This window comes from Pogona vitticeps, chromosome 2, assembly GCF_051106095.1.
Source record: "Pogona vitticeps strain Pit_001003342236 chromosome 2, PviZW2.1, whole genome shotgun sequence".
Classification (NCBI taxonomy): Eukaryota; Metazoa; Chordata; class Lepidosauria; order Squamata; family Agamidae; genus Pogona; species Pogona vitticeps.
This window is the reverse complement of record NC_135784.1, coordinates 71,501,291-71,524,645: the sequence shown is the minus strand read 5'-3', so window position 1 is coordinate 71,524,645 and position 23,355 is coordinate 71,501,291. Positions and strand designations below refer to the sequence as shown.

The following is a 23,355-nucleotide window of genomic DNA, read 5'->3' as shown; positions in this document are numbered from 1 at the left end:
TCCAATTTACATATCTGTTACACATAAATGGTTTCTTTCATTTTCAGTATACCTAGTATATATAATAAGAGCTTCACAGAATAAGGAAATAAGTAAATTTCTTGTAAGATAGTTTTGTCAGGTGTAAGGCTTTCCAACAAGAAAAGCACAAAGAGATGCAAATTAACAAAAAGGCTTTGATATTTGATCTGTGAAAGAGCTGGCACAACTGGATGGCCTTTTGTTGTGCTTCCAGATTTGCCTTCCAGGAACAGGAAATTGACTCAGATTATGTTGTTAAATATATTAATAAATAATATTACTTATGTTATGCATTTAATAAATTTATAAACAGATTAGCTTATCAGAAATGACTTGAAATGACAATTATAATCAATTGTGCGAAAGAACTTTTTTTAAATGAAAAGGGGAAAATAGGCATAATCACATTTTCTTATTTTCACCTTATATATATATTATATATATTCTCTTAAGGACAAACATGAGAGTGGTAGAATATACCAGATGGGCGGGATATAAATCGAACAAATAAATAAATATATAAATAATAAATAAATACTTACAGTGCAACCATTGGGCCATACTGTACAGCTACTTAAAAGGGATTTTGATGTTTCCTATTCTGTGGAAACTATTCACAACATACAGAGCCTTTCTACACTGGCCTATAGTTATGATTCCCTGATAGCACTGTTCGACACAGAAAAAACAGACCTTGTCCATTTGTGTTTCTACTTAGAAGAACCTATCCTTCCTCTTTAAGAGTTGTAACATACTTTTCTGGCACAGGGATATAGCATGCTATCTATTTAGGGCAATTTAGTGAGATGAAAAATAGGCCTTGTTTAGCCTTCCTGGATGGGTACTTTCACCAAAATGACACTGGGGTGGCATTGACTTAGGAGACAACCCTGTGATGTATTAGGTGGGTTATGGCAGTAAAAGAGAGCATGGAGAATCCCTCTCCTCTATTTTCATCTTCTTTTATCTTTATTATTTCCTTAACTAACACTCAAAGCCGCCCAGAGACCTTCGGGTAGTGTGGGCAGCATGTAAGTTAAATAAATAAATAAAATAAATAAATAAATTCTAAAACCATGCCAGTTCGATGCACTGCCTTTTGATATACCACTTACTTTTTTTAACAAATGAAAAAGAAAGAAAACCACTACAGTCAGCTAAATGGCAGTCAAGAGAAATAGCAGGGAAGGAAGCTATGTTGACCCTTTGGCTCTGTCCCCACAAGGCGGTGCAACTCCAGCAGGCCCCTGGCAAAGGGTTGTTGTTTTCCACCTCCCTTCTATCTTACCAGCCTTCACCTTAACGTTTTTCCCTCCCACTGCAGCTTTCCGCGGTTGCTGCTGTCTCCTTAACTTGTGAATAAACTAGGTAAAGTTACTACTGTATTAAGTAAATAACCTGGGTAAACCTTGCTTTGAATAGATCTCTAGCGCAGAAGAAGAGGACCCACTTTCCCTGTCCCTCCATAGAGGACCAGGAGAAGCTCTTAACTGATTGGGCTACATGGTGTCATTTACTGTGAGGATGGGAGGAGCATGCCAAATAGCACGTCTCCCCTCTCCTGCACCTCAGCAGACCCATTGTAGCCCAATCCACCCTACACCTAGTATTAAGAATATCCTATCTTGTCATTGTGACTTTTGAACATCTCACCTTCACAGATTGACAATTTGTTGTTCATAATGAAGATATGCTAATAAGACTCAAAGCTGCACTGATTAGATGATCCAGCAGAGCTTGATTGTGACAAAAGACATTTTTGTGAGCACAGTTACAAAACAGGTTATGTACATATGCATTAAAAACAGCACACCCTCTTCTTAAAGCTAGAGACTAAGAAAAAGAGGCTATCTAAATAATAATACTCTTGCATACAAGCAAAGTCCCTCCCACCAGTCCATTTTTAAAAACCATATGTTGTAAAAATAAAACTCATACTTCCATATGGGGCTGGGCCTTCTGACGTCTGACATAAAGAGCCCTGGAAAGCCCAACTACTCTCTACTATCCAGCTGAACATTAATCAGCTTGGTATCAAGTGAAAGATGCATGAAAAACTCCCACGTACATGCTACTCATGTGTACAGTCACGGGTCTTGTGCTGAATTTTATTTTTTTTTCCTCATGAGACCTCCATGATCCTGCTCAAGAACAAAGTTTAAGCCTCTTTTCCATCACCAGTGATCTTCATCAAGGTCTCCTCTCACTGAGACAACCCACCAACTCCACTGCAATTCACTGTTGGTCCTGCCCACTTGTGCAGCCTCAGAAGGCTTTCTTTTGGGGCCAGTATTGACATGTGCTTGTACAAATAATATAATTTTTAACCTTTTTTTTCTTTTAAAAAAGCTTTGCTTGTTCCCGAAGAAAGCAATTACTTGACATCTTGTACATAACAAATCATAACATAACAAAAATTCATTTCCTGCTAGTTATATACATTACTTGTTTTCTTCTTATACTGTCATTATTCATAATTTAATGATACAGAGAACTATTTTTGTACATTGCTTTGGTATGTAATTGCAAAGTCTAGCTTATACCATTCTCAAGGCCTAGCATCCTTTAAATGAGGAGTCTCCAAACTACAGCCTATGGACCACATTTGGCCTGCCTTGCCGTTTTATCTGGCCTGCTCCCTTCAGCCTGTGCACATGGGTGTGTGCGTGCAGGGTGGTGGTGCATGCACAAGTATGTGCATGCACACATTCCTGTTCCTTTGGCCCTCAAATATGTCGAAAATATCTGGTGTGGCCCTCACCGTCAAAAGTTTGGAGACCCCTGCTTTAAATCATCTCTCAACCTAGATCTTTATCAATTTGTAACACTTGATTGTTCTATGATAAAATATGCCTTTATTACTAATAATTTACTGAGAATCTTTAAAGAAATGTTATTCAAAGCTGAGTGTTAAAAATCATCAAGAGTTTAAAATGTATATTTCATCCATAATAATGCATTTAATAGTGTAAAGAATTCTAATATCCTTCTTAAAAATACATAGTTTGAGACTGTAACCCCAACAATTGAATGCCACTTTATCAAATCTCGAGCAAATGCCAGCTTCCCTGAAATGCCAAGATGAAGAAGCTGATGAATACATAAAATTTTTAATAAATGTTCTGTATTTGGTCACAAATGGAACAGACTGAAAAAGCTTACAGTCTTTCCAAGATTAAAGAGGAGGATTAACCAACTGCAAAATCAAACATGCAATTTCCAAACTGTTTCACATAGCAGCAAACACAAAGCACTCTTAAACTGTTGTACTGAGTAAAGAAGTTTGAAACTAACTGGGGAAAAGGAAACTGAAAGCTAGACAGATAAATCAAGGTAAAATTTTAGAATGCTGGCCAGTATCTTTTCATTTGTGAGGAAAAACATACAGTTTGCCTAAGCCAGGATGGGAAACTGACTTTTATTTTAAAACAAACAGTAACAGAGAATGATTGTATACATGGCACCTGCAATTTTCACACCCATCCTGCTGATTTGATTGTTGTTTATTCGTTAAGTCGTGTCTGACTTTTCGCGACCCCATGGACCAGAATTACGCCAGACCCTCCTGTCTTCCACTGCCTCCCGGAATTGGGTCAAATTCATGTTGGTAGCTTCAGTGACACTGTCCAACCATCTCATCCTCTGTCATCCCCCTTTCCTCTTGCCTTCACACTTTCCCAGCATCAGGGTCTTTTCCAGGGAGTCTTCTCTTCTTATGTGATGGCCAAAGTTTTGGAGCCTCAGCTTCAGGATCTGTCCTTCCAGCTGATTTGATTACCCAACTAAAAACAAATGATGTACTTAAATATAATTCTTTTGTGCTGGATTCCACCACCACCACCACCACCACCCATTTTTGAAATAGACATCTTAGAGTAGATTTCCCATTATGAATGATTACTACCCCTAAAATTTAGGGATAAAGCAACTACACAATAAGTTACAAGAATCAAAGAAGTCTGATTATAGTCCTGCCTATTTTGAAAGTACGTATAAGAATTTTATATCAAAGATGTACTGTATAATGGAAGGGGTATAATATGGTCACAGGTCTGTTTTTTATTTTTTTTAAAAAAATGGGTTACGTTTGAAGACAAAAATAAACCAGAGTACAAGACATGCAGCTGTCCAGCAGAGAAAGTCAAAGGCTCCCTCTAGCCGAGAACCCCTAGATTTCAGAATACATTCACCATGGGGAATCTACTCTAAGATCTATTTCAAAAGCGGGGGGAAAAAAACCCAGCACAAAAGAATTATATTTAAGTACATAATTTGTTTGGAAAGGCTCTTATCTTCAAATACAAGAAATAGAGCCAAATAAGCCCAAATAATCAAAACAATGTTTGATTTGGCTTTCTCATTGAAGTTTTGGAATCGTTGATATTTGAAAGCAATCTGCCATAATAATAAGAGAGAGAGACAGCAGGGTGCAGAGCAGCAAGATCAGCTGGCCTGTATCATCCAGTGGCAGCTATCCACAACAGCTGCTTTCTGTCTTAAAATGTTTTGAAATAAACAGTCCTAGTTGTCATTTTTCCAATGCCACTTTTTCTACATTAAAATAAGCATTTATTTCATGTTTACAGGAGAAACTAAGTTTATTTTTATACTGCTGAATTAGACTACTGACGTTTTTGTGCATTTTTTTCAATTTACTTTAAATTTTTTACCCCTTTCTCCTTAAAAAGCACCAAAGACAGCTTACATCATTAAAATACAATGTTTAAAGCTAAAAACAGTAAGTATACAAATACTAGAAAGGGTCAAATACCACACTACTACACAGTAAACAAAAATAAAAAACCTACCAAAACCATATTCAGAAAAGTAAGGTACAAAAATCCATTTAAGCAACCCCATTCCGGCAGCCAGTAACTGAAGTAAAGCTTGCCTGAACAGAAAAGTCTTCTGCTTGTGGAAGGACAGCTAAGATGGGACCTGCCTAGCCTCTTGTGGGAGGGTGTTCCAAAGTCTGGCAGCAGCAACAGAGAAGTTCCCATCAAATGTACCGGTGACGGTGGTGGGACAGAGAGAAAAGCCTCTCCTGATTATCTTAAAGGGAGAGGTGGTCCTTGAGACCACTTGGACCCAAATTATTTAGGAGCTTATGGGTTAAAACCAACAGGTTGAATTGAGCCTGGAAATGGATCAGCAGTCAGCTGAGCAGCTGTAACAGAGGGTAATCCCTGTGGCCAGTTATCAATCTGGCTGCTGATTTAGACTGCTGAATTTCTGCACACTTTCCAGAAGCACCTCCAGGTAGAGTGCATTACAGCAATCCGGCTGGGATGCAACTAAGGAATGTGACACTCTGGCCAGGTCAGACTTCTCCTGGAACAGGCGCAGCTAGTACTCTAGTTTTAATAGTACAAATGTACTCCTGGCCATTGCAGGAGGTTTTTGGTTTATTAAGCACAAAATATAAGGTATTTTTAGTGCAAAAGTGTGTGTGTGTGTGTGTGTGTGTGTGTGTGTGTGTGTGTGTGTGTGTGTGTGTGTGTGTGTGTGTGTGTGCACGCATGCACGTGCTAATGTTGTTCTCGTCTTTTTGTTCTCATGGAAGTGCTAAAATGTTCACATAACCCTGTTTCCACGAAAATAAGACGTAACCTGAAAATAAGCCCTAGTATGATTTTTCCTAGAGACCAAATGGCTAACATGTCCTGGATTATGGAGAAAGCCAGAGAGTTCCAGAAAAACATCTACTTCTGTTTAATTGTCTACACAAAAGCCTTTGATTGTGTGGACAAACTATGACAAGTTCTTAAAGAAATGGGAGTGCCTGACCACCTTATCTATCTCCTGAGAAATCTATATGTGGGACAGAAAGCACAGTTAGAATTGGATATGGAGCAACTGATTGGTTCAAAATCGGGAAAGGAGTACAACGAGGCTGTATGTTTTCTCCCTGCTTATTTAACATATGCAGAATACATCATGCAAAAGGCAGGACTGGTTGAATCCCAAGCCAGAATTAAGATTGCTGGAAGAAATATCAACAACCTCCGATATGCAGATGATACCACTCTGATGGCATAAAGTGAGGAGGAATTAAAGAACCTCTTAATGAGGGTGAAAGAGGAGAGCACAAAAAATCATCCGAAGCTCAACATAAAAAACCCCCTAAGATCACGGCCACTGGTCCCATCACCTACTGAAAAATAGAAGGAGAAGATATGGAGGCAGTGACAGATTTTACTTTCTTGGGCTCCATGATCACTGCAGATGGTGACAGCAGCCATGAAGGCTGACCACTGAAGAATTGATGCTTTTGAACTGTGGTGCTGGAGGAGACTCTTGAGAGTCCCCTGGATGGCAAAGAGAACAAAGCTATCCATTTTGAAGGAAATCAACCCTGGGTGCTCACTGGAAGGACAGATCCTGAAGCTGAGGCTCCAGTACTTTGGCCATCTTATGAGAAGTCAAGACTCCCTGGAAAAGACCCTGATGTTGGGAAAGTGTGAAGGCAAGAGGAGAGGGGGATGACAGAAGACGAGATGGTTGGACAGTGTCATCGAAGCTACCAACATGAAACTCCGGGAGGCAGTGGAAGACAGGAGGACCTGGTGTGTTCTGGTCCATGGGGTCACGAAGAGTCGGACACGTTTAATGACTAAACAACAACAATGATTTTTCAGGATGCTTGTAATACGAAAGCCCTCCCCCAAGAATAAGACCTAGTTAAGCCCCACCCTGCACTCTTGTGCAGCAACCAGAAGAAGATGACATGACTGTATTTGAATAAATGTAGATTGTTGTACATGAAAAAAATAAAACATCCTCTGAAAATAAGCCCTGATGTGTTTTTTGGAGCAAAAATTAATATATGACTCTGTCTTATTTTGGGGGAAACACGGTACCTGCCAAATATGACAGTAAAACTGTACACACTAGATATATCCTTATATGGAACATCTGCAGTATGAAATTACTAGCCACACCACTACTACTATCACACAGCCTATTACAAATGCTTCATATAAAAGATCTGTGCAGCACCAGTCTGAATGAGAGACATGAAAATGATAGAATACTAGCCAGAACCCTATTTGTGCATCTGGCCAGTGTGCACAATTATTATGTCTTTCTGTTATGTGCTCAGATATACCTAGGTCACATGCTCAACTGTGTACTTGAACATGCAACACATGACCAAAAATTATGAAAACACCTTCTACATTTTGCCTTAGACAGTATTTCATAATAGGATTCTGGCCACTGTATTTTAAAAAATGAAGTGTGGACTACTATGCTGCTCTTCAGAATTCTGCTTGTATTTGTATTAGCGATACATCAGGATGCACATGTTTGTCCCAAAAGGAACTTGATCGTTTGGAAGTGTACAAAACACGAATGGACATTCAACTACCTATTATTTGTATCAGTTTCTACCAGTGGACCTCCATGCACAAAATGTATGTATAGTTGTCAGTTAGCTACTTGAGCCAGGTGCAAGGTATTGTCAAGGTATCAATTGTGTATGTACAGAGTGCTAGAATAATTAAGAAAAGTGCAAAAAATGAAATCCTGGAAATGCACATTATGCTTTAAGAAAACGACGCTTGAACAATATCTCCTCCCTAAATAGCTGTCACTTGAACATGACTAAAGAAATGATAAGGAAATACAAAACAGTGAGAAAAAAAACCTCCTAGACTGTGAAACTCCTGGAACACCAAAATGCAGATAGAGGAAATGGGTAGCTATTCAAATTTGTTCACCAGCCCTTTATGCTGCTGGCATTTTGCTCAACTAGAAAAATACTATGGAACCAATCTGTTATTACAACAGGTGCAGGGGAACAAGTCAAAATATGAGCAAAGGTTGTGCTTCCTTACATGTTTCTTATGTAAGCAAAAGCAAGAGATTCCCACTGACACTTTATGGTGGAGTAGTCTATATGACTACATGGGCGGGCTATAAATGTAATAAATAAATAAATACATAAAATAAACATTGACTGTTTACAGAGAATCATAATTTGCTGCACAAGCAAGACCCAGTTGTTTACAGTTGAAGGGGAATGTAAACAACTGAGATAAATATAAATATAGGCAGGCAAGAGACATATACACCCCCACCCCCATGCTGGAAACCAACAAAACAGATTCCAGGCACAAGACCTGACAGCAGGCTGAAGGCAATACACAGACATTCTCCTCCATAGATGCAGACTGGGAAATGGGAATAGCTTGGTTAAAAAAAACTAATACAGTACTGTATTTTCATGTGTGTCTAGATATGCTAGAGATTGCTCAAAGCTATAATGCTTTTTACTTTTTAATGGTGTATTTCAGAGACATACTCTCTGCTTTTTTATTGCACCCCTTTAGGCTATAAGATGCTGAATTTTTAGAATGCAATTAAAATATTATTTTTGGTAATTTATTGTACTATTGATATTTCTGTATTTTGAATTGGAGTATCACTTAAGCATTTTCCTGTAACTTGCATTTAGTTACATGTACAGTTTTTCACAGCTCTAAGATTGTTTACTATTACTAACAAAATTATATGTTTTCAAAAACTATGTAGTATTTTTATGTTTATGGAATACAGAAGCAATTTAGATGAATAAAAGTTTGTAGAATTAGGCAAACAGATGTTACCTGGAATCATTCTAACAACGGACTAACTTTTTTTAACCTTGATATCCGGATGAATTTTGATATGATTGAGAATAGTTCACACTAAAACTAACTCTTTTATGAATAAATGCCAGCTGTGACAAACAAAGGGTTCCGATTTCTCCTAGAGGTCTATTAATGTCTACTGGCCTCTTACAAAGGCATTTAGGAATCCGACTTTCTGAACTGAGATAATTATTTTTGGTTTATAAGATGCTATAGAGCTAGGACGAGTTCTGAATGACTGCATCCTTCCATATGCAGCATATATTACTCACATTGGTTTAGTGGCTTTGTCTACTAAGATTAGGGGGCTCCCAGTTGTGGGTGTTTCTATTGTCAACTAAGGACCTATTTATTCGCGAAGGCTTTCACGGCCAGGATCTAATGGTTGTTGTCCTCTGAAGGTGCCGGCCACAGAGACTGGCAAAACGTTAGGAAGAACAACCCTCAGAACATGGTCAAAGACCCACGACAACCAAAGGACCTATTTGTTTATCCAGGCATATTCATGATACCATCCTCACATCTAACATTGTCAGTAACCTAGCCCGGCTGATCAGTGTTTAATGGATTACCATATTTTTCCGTGTAAAAGACACCCCATGTATAAGATGCCCCCCCCACTTTTCTAACCCCAAATCAAGAAATCTAAGTGGAGCTTAGCAAGTGTAGGGAGAAAGGGATCAAAGCACTGCAGGTTCGATTTGATCACTGCTTTCTCTCTTCATGCTAAGCCCAATGGGGCTTAGCAAAAGGAGGGGGAAAGGGATCAAAGCAATCCCATGACTGCACAATCGTTTTGATCCCTTTCCCCCTTATACAGCCATGGGATTGCTTTGATCCTTCCCCCTTCCTTTTGCTAAGCCCCATGAGACTTAGTAAGCAGAGGGGAAAGTAGGGATCAAAGTCATGGGATTGCTTTGATTCCTGCTTTCCCCTCCACTTGTTTTTGTTCTCTCCTCACTTACTTCCATGTATAAAACAACCCTCAATTTTTAGTCTAAAGATTTTAGACAAAAGTACAGTGGTGCCTCGTATAACGAGTGCACCGTTGAACGATGAATCCGCATTGCGATGTGGATTTCCCCATCGCTAATGTGAGGGCATGCTTGCATTACGATGGGGGAACAGCTGTTTAGCGGTTCCAAAATGGCCGCCGGAACACAAAAAATGGGTGCTGGTACACCCAAGATGGCCACCGGGACTCTCAAAATGGCCGCCAGAACACAAAAAATGGCCGCCGGTACACCCAAGATGGCCGCCGGAACACCAAAAATGGGTGCCGGTACACCCAAAATGGCCGCCGGGACGCTCAAAATGGCCGCTGGTACACCCAAGATGGCTGCTGGAACAAGGGAAAACATCGGAGAACGGTGAGTTTTGGGCCCATTTGGAACCCATTTTAATGGGTTCCAATGGGTTTTTTGGATCCGTTTTACGATGTTTTCCCATAGCGAAGGTGAATCCGGAACGGATTAACCTCGCTATGCGGGGCACCACTGTATAGTCTTATACACTGAAAAATACAGTATTTTATTCTTTTATTGATTTAATGTTATTAATTATAGCAGTTTTATTTTATTCTCTATTTTAGACTGTTTAGGGATTATTAAAATGGGATAAATATGCTTCTTAAATAGAAAAGTGCAAGTGTCTGAACTCAGTATTTTCTTGACTCCTTTGTTATGGCACTGGCATGAACTTTGTGCTCATTTTGATGCCAATTCAGAACTTTTCTGTTTGCCCAGGCATTTTAAAATAATCAGTCAATCTTATTGCTTTATGCAGCCTTTTATAAATACATTTCATTCTTTTTATTCCTTATTGTGGTTTTTGTGAGTACTATATGTATTACTTGTCATGCTGATATCCTTAGACAAAGGTCAATTTTTATCATTTAATAAAGAAATAAATGGTGATGGGAGAAAAAGACAAAGTAGCAATTTTGTCAATTTCATGGGCAGCTGGCATTGATAGGACTCAACTGACAGCTCACTGATTAACTAAGAACAAAGAAGATTAAAATGGCTTTAATCAGCCTCATGCCCAAAGACCAAATATACTTGTCAGAAACATCTGCCACATTTAGGAAAAAAAGCTTCATATCGTTGTCCATGTTCACAAATTAAAAGCTACTTCAATATAAATTGCAAGGTTCTTTAGTACCGCAAAACCAAGCAAGTGGTACTATGCATCTGATCGAGATTTTTATTTGCATTAGGCATCAAATGAATAAGCCAGTTGGCTTTAATTGATAGATAAGCATCCACAAGTGGATTGTAAGGTTACAGCACCCCACTGCATCCTGAAATGTGGAAGATAGACAAAAAAGATATGCCAGGAAAAGAGCATGCAGAGTAAATAACTGTTTTAGCTGTATTGTAGGCTGGCACTCACAGTAAAACTCTTAAAAATTGAATATTAATGTGTGAATGCTTATTCTTCCTCTTTTGCTGATAAGTACATCAAATATCCTGTAAGATACAATATAGAAAGCCACTGAGGGAGGATCAGTGCTTGTTACTGACTGGACTGAAACAAGATAGATGCAATCTCAAGTCTCTAGTCTGCCATAAAGTTCACTGAGTAATCTTAGGGCAGGCACCTTCCTTACTCACAGTGTCATTCTGAGGATAAAATGTGAAAAGGAAATTATTTGGATTTCCTTAGACTTCTTGGAGGAAGAATGGAACAAAAATATTATGAATAAAAGGTGGGTCCTAAGCACTAAATGTTTTATGAAAATGACATAATTTTTGTCCAGAACAGCCAGACATGATATTAGATTCAGATGTGATTGGAGTAAGGAGTCAGTAGACCAGACCTGGGAAGGGCGCAATGGCAAATGCTGTTGCAGTCAGGTGCAGGTGAAGTGCATTTACAGTGGTTATGAAAATACGTACATTGGTGTAGATCCTAAATGTCCCTTCCATGAATGTAAGGGCCTACATATATTTTTAAAGAAGGGATTTATGATACTTTGGAGGCTTCATAGCAGAAGGAAGAGGGAAGATTTATCTCACTCCTCACTGCAGCCTCTCACTTTTTGGAGGATCTATCAAACATATGCCATAATGGCCAGAATCCTGTTGGATTACACATGCATAAAGGCAACTAACTAACTGTACAACTCACAGTGATTAATTACTATTAAGTAATGAGGCACCAGCTGTGTTCCAAGGCCCATATCAAATTGCACAACAGATATGAACCTAGTAACACAACCAGCAGCTTGTTAGTCAGCAGTAATTTACCTTTTTAAGTTAAACGATATAACTAATGCATGGACCAATTACTAACAGAATTCTAGCCATTCTGTGAATAACAGGATGGGCCGGGAGTGAGCTCTGCTCTTGGGCATCACTCAGCAGCAGCTTAGGCGCTCGGGGAAAAGGGCTGGCAGCGCACCTTGCTTGCTGGCTCTCCCCCAAGACAGCGCCTCTTGCACCCTCCACCCGGAGCTGCAGCCTGCTAGCTGGCAGACAGGAGGGCTGGCTGGCAGGCTGCAGTTCCGGATGGAGGGTGCAAGAGGCACTATCTTGGGAGACAACCGGCGAGCAAGGTGAGGCTGAATGCGTGGGTGCTTCAGGGGGGGACAGGCAAGGTGGGGGCCATAAACTATCATCCGGCGGGCCGCAAATGTCCCCAGGCCGCATGTTTGAGACCCATGATCTAGATACTTGTCACTTGAGAAGGGAGTCATGCACTTATTCACAGTGCTGGGGACATATATTATGCGAGTACTATACGTAGTGTTTGTCTCCATGTAGAAATGAAATAACCATTGCGTGTACTTGCCCCATACTGTTTCTGTAATATATATACAATGTATATACAGTGGTGCCTCGCTTAACGAGCACACCGTATAACGACGAATCCGCATAGCAATCCCTTTTTCGGGCTCGCTAATGCGGAGGCATACAGACGGTCGCAATGGGCAAAACTCGCATAGCGACGATCGGTAAGTGTTTCGCTTTGCGATGCCCACGGATCAGCTGTTAGGCGGTTCCAAAATGGCCGCCGGAAGCCCCGAAATGGTCGCGCGCAACATTTTCGCACCCTCCCCTCGCTTACTGAGGGCGCGAAAATGGCTGCCGCTATGGAGGAAACTTCGCTGAACGGTAAGTTTAGGGCCCATTGGAACGCATTAAACGATGTTTAATGCGTTCCAATGGGTTTTTACATTCCGTTTAGCGATGTTTTCACATAGCGAGGTTAATCCGGAACGAGGCACCACTGTAATGGAAGGTACAAGAGTAGAAATGCAGCATATTAATCATGTTTGTTATTGACCCATCCTGCATGTTTTTAAATCTAGCACCAAAATGTGAACTGAAAACAAAAACAAACCTACAGACAAAATACCTAATGGAAGCAATTATATTTAACTTTAACAGACCCAGCTGTACCTTAGTTTTTATGGGAAAGCATTTTAATACTATATATTTTCATAAAAACTATTCCTTCAGTGAAGACAGCTATGTACACCAAAGTGGAAAATCCTATGAAGGGCTTTTTCTCTCTCTCTGTAAATGTTCAAGAAAACCAATTAATGCATCTAAAACCACTACATTGCATTTTGCTCACAGAAAGAACTCTTAGTTTTGTTTTTCCTGTCCCTACAGATCTCTCTGTACTCCCAGTTTCACAGCATCTGACATTTTTCTACTACTATAGAAATTCACTTGTCTGCGTAGAAATCTAACAGCCAGAATCCAAACAGCTATTTCATGTCTACCAAAAGGTTTATCCACGCCCAGAGCCATTTACGAATGTGTTGCTTTGAACAGCAGTCGCTCTGACCCACATTCTCTGCTACAAACTGTTTTCTGAGACTCCTCCATTTCACAAGTACATTGTTATGTAGAGCACTAAGAATGCTGCTGTTGCAAACACAGACACACAGCACACTCCTGTACCCTCCTTACCTCACAGAAAAATAAGTAGTTTGATTTTTAAAAGTTTGTGCCCATATAATGAAATGTTTTAGCCAGATTATGATAATAATCTCTTCCAAAATTACAATTTCTTGCTCACTGAAGAGAAGGAAAGGATCTAATGACTCGAGTCTTTGGGCATTTTCAGTGATTAGGATCATTATATCTTGTATTTCATCACTGTTTTATTCTGGATATCTCACCTTTGTGACAGAGAAACTTGTGTTTATGACCTCAGGATCCTTCGTGTATATTTATTATGTGCATAATCTGTGTCTGTTGGTACTATAGATACAGCAGGAATGGAAAATAGGGAGGTCTGACAACTCTTGAATTTTACTTGTATACGTCTAAGATGAAGAGTAATCTTAAAAGTCAATAAAAACCAAGAAAAATGTCTCAATGTTTAGGATTTCATTAAACTCCAACAGATAAAGTATTATGCACTAGAAAAACTCACTAGATTAGATGGAAAGCATTTATTTTAGCCACATCCCATGTTCTTGTGACTATTTTCAAACCAAAATGAAAACAGGAAGGCTATAACTATTATTTTTTCATTTAGTTATGCCAAAATTAAAACTAAAACTAGCTCAACCTGAAAAAGGAATTTCAAGCATCATGATGAAAGTTCTGAGGCTTGCTGAGTCAGAGCTCCCTCTAGCTTTCATATGCATGTATATTTGTGCAAATGACCTTTGCTTTTAGAATACTGTAGAAGTTATTCCTGTTTAAGTCTATTCATAGTCTATTCATTAAGTGTATTCCACATCCAACTACAATAAAGGAAGATTTTGTATTCCTATGACTTACACAGTGTTGCATTTTTATAGTTCTGGCGAGACGAATGCACAATAGCATTGCTGTTTGTTAAAAGCAGTATTTTTATAACTAACTATGTGTTAATCACATGTTTAATGTGTAGAAAGCAGTAAAGAATGAAACAAAATGTTTCATATACATTCTTGTTATTAGCAACCCATGTTATAAACCAGTGACTTCCTCTATAGTGTTGCTATTGTGGGATCACAGCTGAAACTAATGGTAAAGGTGGGTTGACGACGACAATGACAATCATCATCATCAACCCATGGGAACATCAGGTAGAGAAGGTGTCAGAAGATGAGGAAGTCAAGATATTATGGGATTTCCAGATCCAAACAGACACCTTGAACATAACACACCAGACACAGTAGTAATAGAACAAAGAAAAGTCTGGATCACTGACATTGCAATTCCAGGGCATGCCAGAGTTGAAAATAAAGAATTTGAAAAACTAACAAATTACATGGCAATCGAAACATCTCACTTGTGGATGAAACATATTTAAGTGGTCCCCATCATTATCTGGGCTTTGAGAACAATTTCAAGAAATTTCACACAATACTATAAAAAAGTTGCAGATCTCAGAAATAACACCATCAGAGCTACAAAAAAAATGGCAATATTAGGAACAGCACTGATATTTACGTAGCAGATACATAGGTTTTTGGTTAAAACTTGTATCTGTTATATAATACCAGTCAATGTTTTTTTATAATTTTGATGCACCATGTCTGGTATTTTTGAATAATAATAAATCATTTTGTATGGGAGACAACTGTGAACCTGCAGCAAGTCATGAATCACAGACTATCTGGAAATACTGTTATTACGCAGAGATTGAGCCTATGCACTACACTCCATCTGTGGCCGAAGGAGGGAATTGCAGGGTGCTCAAGAAAAGTTGGAAGAAAGCTTCTTAACATCAAATCCCAGGTAGCCGGCTCAAGGTTGACTCAGCCTTCCATCCTTCCGAGGTCGGTAAAATGAGTACCCAGCTTGCTGGGGGGGCAATGTGTAGCCTTTATAATTAAAATTGTAAACCGCCCGGAGAGTGCTTGTAGCGCTATGGGGCGGTATATAAGTCCAATAAATAAATAAATAAATAAATAAAAACACCATGGCCTACCTCCCTTCACACCATGAGACTAAGTCTGGAACTCTACTACTGCTGCTGGCAGAGCTTCTCTCTGTCTTTTATGCCTTTTTTTTTAAAAAAAATCCTTACAACTCACACTTCACCTTTTGTCTCATACTGCCTTCTCTCAGGCCTATGAAATTGTACACACAGAGAGTTCACAGTACATCTCATATGTCATCCTGCATCTATGCTGTGAAATTATTTAATTGTTCACTGATTTTATATCAATAGATCACACCTGACCATTTATTTTAACCAGCCAACTATATTTCATGTTGAATTTCTTCTCACTATCCCCCAAACGCTTCTGCATCAGTGCTCCCCTCCATTTTTTATATTGTTTAATGGAGGTTCCAGCACGAATAGGAAGTGTGCACATCCATACAGCAAGACAATGGAAGTGCATTTTAATCAACACACACTATCCAGCTGAATGATAAACTATGGTATCCAAATTAATTCTATTTGATTGGGAGATGAAATAGCTAAGAGTGGGATTAATGTTCCTGACAGCACAGTTTTTCACAGTTGAGAATGAAAACAACTGAACTGGCCTCTCTATACATCAAGAGTATAACTGAAATCTCCCCCCCCCCCGCAATATGTATTAGTATGTGGCTCGTAACAATTTTTGTTGCATTTCTTGGAGAAGTAGACATGGTCTAGAGGGGCGGGGTAAAAAAATCAAATAAATAAATAAATAAATAAATAAATAAATAAATAAAAGGGCTTACATAAAGAATAAGGTAAAATTAATATTCTTCTTAATAACTAATCAAATCTGCCATGTTGATGAAATCCAGCAGGGCCCATTCACCAATGGAACTGACACCACGGAGTAATTAATTACTCCTGATTCTTGAAGCCCTGTGGGGTCTGTAATCCTGATAGAAGAGTCCACTCAGATGACAATGAATGTAAAGATAAGTCATAACACATTATAACTGTTATTATTAGAACACTTATTTTAAAAACAGAGATACTCCCTTTACCTTAGAAAAGCACATCTTGTAATTTTTCTTGAGGCAAGAAGGATGGAATATTACTTCTTGCTAATGCTGAAAATGGTTCAGTATTTGGATTAGAGGCATGTATTTCTTTCATTACAAGTTCAGATGTTCCAAGGCTGTGCCATACATCAGTATTGAATCCTAACATAATTCTGTGGCAAGAAAATTGAGCATTTCCCATCAATGTGCTGAGTTGTTTTCATTCTATAAATGATTATTTGCATATCACTGTATATTTCTCCCATATGGTCTACTAAACAGGGTAAGTTTACCACCCAGCTTCCTTTCTTTTTAAAAGTACTTATATTCTCTCCCATTTGTTGACAGAATAGCTGATCAGCAGTCATGCACAGCAGAAGGCAGAGACTGTGCTGCCAGATATGGCAATATCAAATAAAAGGAAAGCTTTGCTCCCCACTTCCACCTCCCCATAGAATTTTTTTCTTTCTATTTTATGAAGCAATTAATTTGCCTGCTTAGACTCAGACAACTTAATGAAGGGAACAAATGCTTCCAATGATTACAAGCAACTTTTGAAAGGGAAACAGGATATCCGGCTTGTACTTTAGTAGTGAACGTCAGCTATTCAAGATATACAAACATGTTGTTTTAAAGGCATTATGGTCATCAGCGCAAAGGACTTAGCATGCCAACTGTGTGCAAGCTTCAAGACTGTCTTCTGAATTGGAAAGCTTACAAAAGAGAATGATGCACTGCTATTCTATGAGCAACAACTAGTGGCAGAGTTCTAATTTGCATCGCCCTTTATTAAAAACAACTACTGTACTGAAAAGGGCACAATTAATTATAACTATGGTCAGGCTAATCAGCAACCCTTTTAAAAAATTGAATATTGGTGCCCAAACTGAATGCTGTAATCCTTCTTATATAGAACTGTTTCTTCCATTCTTGTTTCTCTGTGTATGTACAAAATTGCAACCAAATTAAACAATTCTAGAAAACTTCGTTGTGCAAATGAGTAATTACAGTGTTCTACCTTACTACACTGGGATTGAAGTAATTATTGTTTATAGTTGCAAAGAAGATATGCAAGTCACAACAAAATAAATTCTTACCCTCTGCACAGTGTTCTCTCCTAAATGAAGCAAAAGGCTGAAGAATGCCAGCAAGATGCATACATTAACATTCCATCTATTTCTTGATATGTATAGTGGGAGCAAGAGTCTTTGCAGAGATTTTTCCAGGGATGGAAGCAAAGCTACATAGTGGTATGTTACAATACAATATATATACTACAATAAGAAATAAATGCAGGATTCTGGAGGCAAATGCCTTCCTCCTATCAGCACCCAATAGAAAGAGTTTAATAATGAGAATACTGTTAAGGCCAACATTATGTGGAAAAGTGCAATTCATATCTGTGTAAAGCATGGTACACAGAATACGTTGACACGCTTGTTTTGCGCTCTTCCAAAATACCACATTGATATGAAAGACAGTACTGAAGTAATAGCAAAAAGCATATAAAGCAAAACATTTTATCAGATAAAAAAAGTTAGGAAATTCACTAGCATATTGAACTGCAACCAGCCACTTGGGTTAATTTTTTTCTTGTGGGGAAAAAAAAACTCATGCTTAACTTTGCAGAACGACATCTTACATTTACCTGAACTGTTAAGTTCCATGTTCCTTAAATATCCTGTGGGCTTTCATATAGCATAGAAATATAATTAATTCTGCCCAATAAGATAGTCGGAATGCTCCCTTTAAAATAGGGTAGGTGTTACAGTGTCATTCTCCAGAATAAGTGTTCTTTCAGAAGCAAATTTAGTAGATACATAACTAATAAGCTGAGGCAGGAATTTGTCTTAAAACTAGAGAAAAATTGTTTTAACACATTCCTTTGAAATCTCGTATGAAATCTAGTATATTAGTGGCCCAGATCCGCCAAACTGGAGACATTCTGGCCTTTTTCTTAAATGTATAGTTGATAATATGTCAAAGGTTCAGAGCACTGTTGGGAAGTAAAGAGAGAGCTAGAATTAAGTTTATGTGAAGACCTTCAAATGGTAATTAAGGTACGGTATGAATGAAAGTGACCATAAGGACTCTATACAATAAAACTACAAAATGCATATTTATGGTATTTTTTATTTGAGTTCAAATAATTGAGTTTTACATATTAGTTGACACTGCATATGTATTCAGAGAAAAAAATAAAATAAATTTAAAGTTGTGAAAATATAGTAGAAAATGGAGAATGGAAATTACTGAGTAGCCATATAACCTTCCGGGTATATTTGAACTGAAAGGTAAATCAGATTCCATGCAAATAAGTTCCATACACACCAGCCAGTGAAAGAAGAAAGAGTAGAATGTATAGCTGTAGTACTCTTAACTGCACAGTATAGCGACTCAGAAGTTTTCTGTTATCTTGAAGATGGGCTACTAGACGCAGAAGGAGGACAACAGAACTGATATAGGGCATTATCTTCCCTGCCAAGGAGGGGAAAAAGAGATAGGGGAATAGAATCATAAAATGACATTGTTATGATAATAATCATTTAAATCAATACAGTCCACTTGTACATTATGTATTAGTAGATCCAAGGCTCACAAAGAAACTAAATGGGAATTTCAGTAAAATTTCACCTGCATTCTTATGTTTCAGTTAGGGTAGTTCTATCTTCCATTGCAATCACACAGTACTTATTTTACTCACCTTCACACACCTTTTGTTTATTTGGTTGAAACCTAAATTTAAATGAATATTTTCTAACTATACATATAAGACTAGGATACTTCAAGAGTTTTGCCGAGATAATTGCACTTTCCTTAAAAAAAATTACAGGTAAATATTTTCTTTCCCCCAAGTTGCCAGCATCATGAATAATGCTACAAACCAGAAGTCAAAACACTTAAAATACAAAAGCAATGCGGAATACCTACATCTGTAAAGCTATATAGTACTCTACGGTAGGAGGAAAGGATGCCGGCTTATCAGGAAGCTTGCACGAAGTCACTTCTTTGTCAGAACCACCACCTGTGGCCATTTCCTTTAATTAAACAGCTAAAGAAGAGGGATGGAAAGGTATATAGTAAAAAAAGGGAAAGTACTAAAATCTAAAGACAAAACACTCCCCTTTATTGCGTTTGCTGCATATTTCATATCTGCAGTGTATATGTAATACACAGCTAAGGCGAAGAGGAAACAATTCAGGTGGGACACTCTGACTATTTTGTTTCTTTGGCTGCTCGATAAACTACTTCTAAAAACTGTTTCACTTTCAGAAGTAACTCACACTCCATACTGTAAAAAATGAAAACTCAAATGTGTACATCATGGCCAGTGATTTGGGGCCTGATGGGAAATCTAATTTGGGAAATAGCTTTACTAAGAATTCTGGATATCATACTAGCCTAAAATCTTTTCAAATAGAGTGAGATAGAGATGGTGTTAAGACCCTCTCCCCTAACAATGAACAATCCATTAGAAAATTTTCAATTTTAGGATTTTTTCACACTTCCATTCCTACCATTGTTCTTTCCATTCTGAACTTTGAAAATATGTTTCTACATGGGAATTTACTGTATGAAAGCAATAATGAAGAGAAACGTATGCTAAGAGTACAAAAAGGTGTAATCATGCCCATGCAGTTTTGATTACATATTTTTTATAAAAATGTATTACATAAACTTGGATCATTTTCCACCACGTGTCAGCTCCTTTGTATCATAGGAAACTTCTCTAAAGCCATCGTGTCCCTTTATTTCATTCTTGCAGGTTAGACGATAATCTGAAATGCTTTCTCTGTGGTGGATGACAGGATGATAGTTTCCATGGATTTTCACACATTTCAGCACTTCTCTTGATGAAAAATAAAGATAAGCGGGTTGTTGTTTTTCCATAGAAAGCCTTATGTTTTGTGCAGAAAAACCTGTATTTTATTATATATTTAAAACAAAACACAGTCTTTTGGCACTGTGAATGCAGGCTTTTTTCCCCTTCTGAAAATGCCATTGCTGATTTTTTAAAAGTGCTTGTCTTTTCATGTAGAAATTAAAAATCTTGCAGTGACTACTGGTTTTTTTTAAACAGGGCATGCTGATATAGCAAGATATCTATTTTCATTGAGGACAAGAAAATATGTGAGAATTCATTACACCTTTGTATCAGGATAAGAACCATGGTTGACCATCTCTTCTGTTGCTTTTGAAGCAGAACACTGAGGAAATGTTAGACATTGTGATTTGTTAAAACAAAATAAAACAAAAATTATTGCCATTGAGAACAAACAAGTATTCCCAGAATAAGGATTTTACCTCATAGAGGTGGAGAGCAAACACTGGGAATGTAGGTACTGCAAGAAAATGAAGGGATTTTCTTTGTACTATAACATCCATTGCTATATCTTTTTGCTTTCACAGGCATCACTGAGGGGAGAAAAGAAGAGAGAAAGTCTCCATTTTCAGAGTGTTTTTGTATCATATTCTTTATATAATGTGTTTTGAGTAATGGATATGAGTGTCAGAAGCACCAGTAAAATAAAAAAGATATGTAAATGTTGGATGGTCAGCATGATTATAATGAGAGCTCTCATGTCATTACTTCAATGCTTAGAGAGATTAAAATAAATCCACATATGCTAAAAAAGAGATCAAAGCAAAACAAAGCAATGATTTAAGGAAATTCAGTAACAGGTTGTCTATGGACTTAAGTGAATGTCTTCCACGTGTATGTGTTAACTGTGTGCATAAAAGAACTCAAGTTAGTATCACTTTCTTCCATCAATAACCAGCTCTATACTTTAGCAAATTACCTGTATTTTTATCTAATGTTTCCTAGATATAAAAGAATTTTATCTGTCCATATAACTAAGTAATAAAGGCTTCCTTGTAGTAGTTATGGTTTAAAAAACTTTTAATTCTTTATTTATGTCTCAAACTGTGGCCGCCTAGAGTGGTCCTGAGGGACTAGATAGGCGGGATATAAAATAAATAAATAAATAAATAAAGATAAATTATGTACAGTGGTGCCCCGTATAGCGAGGTTAATCCGTTCCAGATTAACCTTCGCTATACGAAAACATCGCTGTGCGGGTAAGGAAAGCCTATTGGAACGCATTAAACTTAGTTTAATGCGTTCCAATAAGCGTCCAAACCTACCCCTCCAGCGATGTTTTCGCGTCCGGCGGCCATTTTGGAGCCGCCGATCAGCTGTTCGGCGGCTCCAAAATGGCCGCCGGACGCCCCAATCGTCGCAAAGCGAGTGCGGCGATTGGGGCAGATCCGTATAGCGATCCCCAAAAAGGGATCGCTATACGGATTCTTCGTTAAACGGTGCGCTCATTAAGCGAGGCACCACTGTATTCTGCTGGGGAAAGAACATTGTTGTGAATAAAATGCTACTGATTAGATAATTGCAAAATCAGAAGATTTTCTGATTTCAAGAAAGCACAATTGTTTCTTAATAGTTCTCCATTAATATTAATAAATTATTTTTTTCCTGCTGATTTTATTCATCTGGCTTATTTTTTTCAATTTAAACTAGAAATCTAAAGTTAGAACTGTGTGAGACTAGAATTGTGAGAGAGAGACCCCTCTCATGGGAGTGCCGTCCCTCCTGCCAACCGCTGAGAAAGAAAGTTAGACCCTGCCAGTTCCCCCACCCAGGAAGAGAAGACCACCTGGACCAGACCTGGGGAACATAGAGAAGGGTTTAAACGAACTAACGGTTAAAGAGACCGGGACTCTCTTGGTGGGCATGGGAGAAAAAGGGTGTGTAGGAGTGGAGGCTGGGTTGGGAGATATAAAAGGAGGAGAAGGGGAGTTACCGGGAAATTGGGAATGGATTTGGATAGAAGACCCTTGGGCGGGGCAAGGGGAAAAGCTAAGAATTCCAAAGGAAGAAGCGGATGCACGGAGGAGGAGAGAACTCACTCCCAAAGCATCATATTGGGTTGAGAAAGAGACTAAGGAGTGGCGGACGTTAAGGGAAGAGAAGGAGAAGATTGAGAGGGAGCAGAGAGAGAGGTTGGAATGGAGGATGTGGGAGATGCATCAGAGGGGGATCGAGAAAGTGTGACTGGGTGGACTTACGAGAGAAGGATACCACTCCCCTATTGGAAGGGGAGGAAGGATTATTATTAAACCCGGACATCCTGCCTGAGTGGCCCGGTCCTTGTAATGTTCAGAGTGGAAACCCTTTTAAGTTTGAAGATTGGAACCCCCCGGTTGACCAGTTGTCAGATGGGGAGAAAGCTCGGAACATATTCGCTGATGCTGGACTGTTATTAAATAATCCAATAAATGCTACCCCCTATTGCAAAATCTAATAAATTTGGAGATTTATTTGGAGTAAATGTAGATCCACACTTAGAACCCTCACAAACTGAATAGCCATTCATGTTTTTCATTCAGCACTGTGCTCCCCATTAAATATAAACCAATTTAAAATACGAATTTGAAGCAGTTTGATTTCTATTAGAATATGAATACGTAAGAAGTTGACAGGTCATTAACAGGCAGCAAATGGATTTGTAAAGCAATTCTGAGATCAGGCATAGCTTTTAACAAGCACTCACCATGAGAACAGGCAGATGAAATAGTTTCAAAATTCATGTCCAACCCATCACTACTCCTACTAGTACTAGGAAGTGTCAATGTTCACAAAGAATTTAAACTTTTTGAATGTTTCAATCACCAATATCCATATCAACACTATATCTATATTCAGATAATAGGAATCCATGTGTACCCACCATGGGTAGAGAGGGGTCTTCCTGTCTGCCTCCTCCATTTCCAGTTGTGTGGAGGGCAACAAGTCTATATAG

The 23,355-nt window shown here is 38.4% G+C and overlaps 1 protein-coding gene across 23 annotated transcripts in view; it reads right to left on the bottom strand.

Moving 5' to 3' along the window:
• Positions 1–23,355, bottom strand: part of IQSEC1 (IQ motif and Sec7 domain ArfGEF 1) — a 465,124-nt gene that overhangs the window by 240,012 nt on the left and 201,757 nt on the right. For 2 of the 23 annotated variants that reach the window (XM_078385369.1, XM_078385385.1), the window contains exon 1: positions 20,846–20,956. The exons of 19 other annotated variants lie outside the window; for them this stretch is intronic. In XM_078385369.1, the coding sequence (XP_078241495.1) occupies positions 20,846–20,850 (5 nt within the window). In that variant the 5' untranslated portion in view covers positions 20,851–20,956. Of the gene's footprint in view, positions 1–18,871; positions 19,019–19,471; positions 19,593–20,845; positions 20,957–23,355 lie in introns of those variants that run through there. 2 more of the 23 variants (XM_078385367.1, XM_078385386.1) reach the window with 2 other exon arrangements.